We start from the raw sequence: 5084 nt of genomic DNA, 5'->3' as shown, positions 1-5084 counted from the left end.
AGCTAACAGAATTCTTGGCTTCATATCTAGAAGTATAAATAATAGAAGTCCTCAGGTTGTTCTTCAACTCTATATATCCTTGGTTAGGCTTCATTTAGACTATGCTGCTCAGTTCAGGTCACCGTATTACAGAATGGATATAAATGCTCTGGAAAACGTACAGAGGAGGATGACGAAGATGATCCCATGTATCAGAAATCTTCCCTATGAGGATAGACTGAGGCCCTGAATCTGCACTCTCTCGAAAGGCGTAGAATTAGGGGGGATATGATCGAGGTGTATAAATGGAAAACAGGAATAAAGGGGATGTAAATAGCGTGCTGAAAATTTCCAACCAAGACAGGACTCGCAGCAATGGTTTCAAGTTGGAAAAATTCAGATTCAGGAAGGATATAGGAAAGCACTGGTTTGGTAATAGAGTCGTGGATGAGTGGAACCAACTCCTGAGTACAGTTATTCAGGCTAAAACGTTGTGTAGTTTTAAAAATAGGTTAGATAAATACATGAGTGGGCGTGGGTGGGTGTGAGTTGGACCTGACTAGCTTGTGCTGCTGGATCTGGTGCCGTGCTCCATCCTTGAGTGGAGGTGACCAGACTGGGTGGGTCATTGGGCTAATCCGGGGTGGGTGGGTCATTGGGCTAATCCGGGGTGGGTGGGTCATTGGGCTAATCCGGCGGGGGGACATGGACCTGCTTCGCATGGGTCAGTAGGCCTGTTGCAGTGTTCCTTCTTTCTTATGTTCTTATGTACAGAAGCTTAGAATACTAGGATACAGGAAATAATTCATCATTGTATACTTCCAAGCAGTAATATAATCTCGGAATTTTGTATTATGCTGATATGATATTTTGAAATACATGGATGAATGGATGTAACTAAAACTCATCAGTGGATCAAACTTCAAACAAAGCAAAATTATCAGAGAAGTCACAGGTTATATAAATGACTATCGCTCCGCTTCAAGACCTGTTGGTCAGCTCGTACCTAGTATGGGATCCAGAAAAACTCCCTCATATTGCATCATAGTTACTGGTCTGGTCTTGAGTCCATCTCTTCCTGATCTTGTTTTGCGCCCTTTCACAAGACCGTGTCATTAATTCTGTTTATTGCTTGTACATGATCACCTAATGTTGAATATTTTTGTTTTATTCGTACATACTCTTCTGTTCTGTAAAAACTGCTATTGTTCTAATGCCAAAGTGCTGACCATCAACCTGGGTAACCTTAAAAAGAGTGCAAGTGTTCCCTTTCTCATCATAAGCTAGAACCTCCGGAGGCGTTGGCAAGTCTTGCCCAGCCCGGCCTCTCTCTCTCTCTTTCACACTGAACGAACGGCTGACCTTGAGGAGGGCATCCGAGATGTATATATGATCGTAGTTCAGATGGAAGAGACACATTTGAGCCACCACAACCAGTGCAACACAACATGATCACGGTAAGGCAGGTCCTTCCTAGCTCAGGCTGGTGTCCACTACTGTTGACTCACTCTGGTCTAGTACAGATTATGCTCTCTGTGTAAGGATAAACATGACACTGAATTTTCTTTTGTTGAAATGCTTTATTTACCACTGAGCCATTGTTATATTCATGGAGAAGCGCTAAACTTACAAGGGTCATTCAGTGCGTGATGAATGGGAGAGGTTTGGGGTAAGTTTATTTCGGCACAGGTACACATAAGCACAATTATCATATATAGCGTAAATTACCTAGGATAACCCCACAAAAGTTAGACAATCAGGTTTAAGCGAGACGAGCGAGGATCCCTCCAGTTCCTGGATAAAGATAATTTCACCAGCATAAAGCCACTAAAACACTATTGACAAGAATACTGGTACAAATATCTCTAACATTCTTTTCTCGCCAAAGCAAGAATAAGCGAAAGGTTTATTGATATCTTCGTTGGATTCCGCAGATTATCTTCTCACTTCTGGCGGCGGTGGCTGTTGCTGCTCCACAGTATAATATTGGTACCCCGATTCCTGCCCCTGCTCCGATCCCAAGCTATAATGTCCCAGTGCAAGCTCCAGCTCCTGCTCCGGTCCCAAGCTACCGGGCCCCAGTGCAGGCTCCAGCCCCGGCACTAGAGTACGGATCAAAACTCGCGCCTGTGGAGATCCTGAGAGATGATCGCCAAGGACCTGACGCCACTGGAGCTTACAGCTTCGCCTTCGAGACTGCTGACGGTATCAGTCGTCAGGAGCAGGGCACCCCCGAGGGCCCTAATGGAGCCGTGTCAGTCCAAGGAGGATGGTCGTAAGTATCCTTTCTTATATATTTATACATTGTCTTAAATATCATCTTTGCTCTTGAAAGATACGACACTAACAATATTTTTTTTCGCCCGGGTCTTTTCCAAGTAGTGCTGACCCGGCCTTGGCTCCCTATCTAGTTTTTATAAAAACTGTTAGGAGTTCGGATCAGAAACCCATAATTAATATACACTAAGAAGATATATAAACATTTCGATAACGAATGTATGGTCATACAGCCACAGTTTGGGGTTAAATTTGTCGCATCTTCGTGTAAGAACTGGAGTGACAAACCCGAGGATAAAATTACCATTCTCCACAGATTCACTTTTCCCGATGGAACTCCCGGAGTCTTCAACTTTGTTGCTGACGGTGCAGGTTATCGCCCGGAGTCTCCCCTGCTACCCACGCCCCATCCTCTCCCAGCCCACGCCATCGCCCAGATCGAGTTTGCCCGACAGCAAGAAGCTGCCGCCGCTGCTTCTGGAGCAAGTAACCGTTACTCTGCTCCAGCTCCTGACCCAGCCCCTGCCCCGACGAACCAGTATGTAGTTCCTCCCACCGTCCCTGCCCCACAGAGGACTTACCAATCCCCACGGTAAATAAGGACAAGCTATTCTAAAACGATATTTATACCTATAAGAGTGAAATGACACGTGAGAAAACACTGAGACTTATACAAATATGTCCTAGTATTTGCTAATGTGTCTTTTTAAACCAGTTTGTTGGTATCAATTACCAAAGTCTAAGTCTATGGGAGTGTTCATGTTCTTGAGATTCATAGTCTTCATGTTCATGTTCCAGATCATGTTCTTGATGTTCATGTTCTTAAGGCTCATGTTCTTGAGGCTCATGTTCTTGAGGCTCATGTTCTTGAGGTTCATGTTCTTGAGGCTCATGTTCTTGAGGTTCATGTTCTTGAGGTTCATGTTCTTGAGGTTCATGTTCTTGAGGCTCTGTTCTTGATGTTCATGTTCTTGAGGTTCATGTTCTTGAGGTTCATGTTCTTGAGGTTCATGTTCTTGAGGCTCATGTTCTTGAGGCTCATGTTCTTGAGGTTCATGTTCTTGAGGTTCATGTTCTTGAGGTTCATGTTCTTGAGGCTCATGTTCTTGAGGTTCATGTTCTTGAGACTCATGTTCTTGAGGTTCATGTTCTTGATGTTCATGTTCTTGAGGTTCATGCTCTTGAGGTTCATGTTCTTGAGGTTCATGTTCTTGAGGTTCATGTTCTTGAGGTTCATGTTCTTGAGGTTCATGTTCTTGAGGTTCATGTTCTTGAGGTTCATGTTCTTGAGGTTCATGATCTTGAGGCTCATGTTCTTGAGATTCATGTTCTTGATGTTCATGTTCTTGATGTTCATGCTCTTGAGGTTCATGCTCTTGAGGTTCATGTTCTTGAGGTTCATGTTCTTGAGGTTCATGTTCTTGAGGTTCATGTTCTTGAGGTTCATGTTCTTGAGACTCATGTTCTTGATGTTCATGTTTTTGAGGTTCATGTTCTTGAGGTTCATATTCTTGAGGTTCATGTTCTTGAGGTTCATGTTCTTGAGGTTCATGTTCTTGAGGTTCATATTTTTGAGGTTCATGTTCTTGAGGTTCATGTTCTTGAGGTTCATGTTCTTGAGGTTCATGTTCTTGAGGCTCATGCTCTTGAGGTTCATGTTCTTGAGGTTCATGTTCTTGAGGTTCATGTTCTTGATGTTCATGTTCTTGAGGTTCATGCTCTTGAGGTTCATGTTCTTGAGGTTCATGTTCTTGAGGTTCATGTTCTTGAGGTTCATGTTCTTGAGGTTCATGTTCTTGAGGTTCATATTCTTGAGGTTCATGTTCTTGAGGTTCATGTTCTTGAGGTTCATGTTCTTGAGGTTCATGTTCTTGAGGTTCATGTTCTTGAGACTCATGTTCTTGAGGTTCATGTTCTTGAGGTTCATGTTCTTGAGGTTCATGTTCTTGAGGCTCATGTTCTTGAGGTTCATGTTCTTGAGGCTCATGTTCTTGAGGTTCATGTTCTTGAGGCTCATGTTCTTGAGGCTCATGTTCTTGAGGTTCATGTTCTTGAGGTTCATGTTCTTGAGGTTCATGTTCTTGAGGTTCATACTGATGTTTACAAATGCTCATACTGAGTGTTGTGTTAAGTACCTGTATCTTTTATACCTTTATGCCTAAATACACATACATCCTATACGTTAATTTGTCTTTCAGTGTCCCAGGTCCTTGTTAATAAATATATAACACATCACTGGAATAATTAAGCAAACCATCATCATCTGGTTTAGTAAACCAAATAATGGATGGATATTTATATAGTGATATTTCTCACGTTACTATATTAATTTCTATGATATAGCTAAATATGCCGAATTCGTTCTGAAATGTTCATGAAGAGTATGTAATAACTCGCTAATGCTGTTCTTCATGTGGTGTTCACTGCACCACGCTGTTCTTCATGTGTTCACTGCACCACGCTGTTCTTCATGTGGTGTTCACTGCGCCACGCTGTTCTTCATGTGGTGTTCACTGCACCACGCTGTTCTTCATGTGGTGTTCACTGTGCCACGCTGTTCTTCATGTGTTCACTGCGCCACGCTGTTCTTCATGTGGTGTTCACTGCGCCACGCTGTTCTTCATGAGGTGTTCACTGCGCCACGCTGTTCTTTATGTGTTCACTGCACCATGCTGTTCTTCATGTGGTGTTCACTGCACCACGCTGTTCTTCATGTGGTGTTCACTGCACCACGCTGTTCATGTGGTGTTCATTGCACCACGCTGTTCTTCATGTGTTCACTGCACCACGCTGTTCTTCATGTGTTCACTGCACCACGCTATTCTTCA

The 5084-nt window shown here is 43.2% G+C and overlaps 1 protein-coding gene across 1 annotated transcript; it reads left to right on the top strand.

The window, feature by feature from the left end:
• The first annotated feature begins 1334 nt into the window (after nucleotides 1-1334).
• On the top strand, nucleotides 1335-3003 carry LOC128702773 (endocuticle structural glycoprotein SgAbd-8-like). Its single transcript, XM_053797201.2, has 3 exons — nucleotides 1335-1436; nucleotides 1914-2254; nucleotides 2573-3003. The coding sequence occupies exons 1-3, from the start codon at nucleotides 1428-1430 to the stop codon at nucleotides 2850-2852; spliced, it is 630 nt and encodes a 209-aa protein (XP_053653176.1). The 5' UTR covers nucleotides 1335-1427; the 3' UTR covers nucleotides 2853-3003.
• The last annotated feature ends 2081 nt before the right edge of the window (nucleotides 3004-5084 follow it).

Source organism: Cherax quadricarinatus, chromosome 79 (assembly GCF_038502225.1).
Source record: "Cherax quadricarinatus isolate ZL_2023a chromosome 79, ASM3850222v1, whole genome shotgun sequence".
NCBI lineage: Eukaryota > Metazoa > Arthropoda > Malacostraca > Decapoda > Parastacidae > Cherax > Cherax quadricarinatus.
Note: the sequence above shows the minus strand (reverse complement) of the source record. Positions and strands in the feature narration are given on the sequence as shown.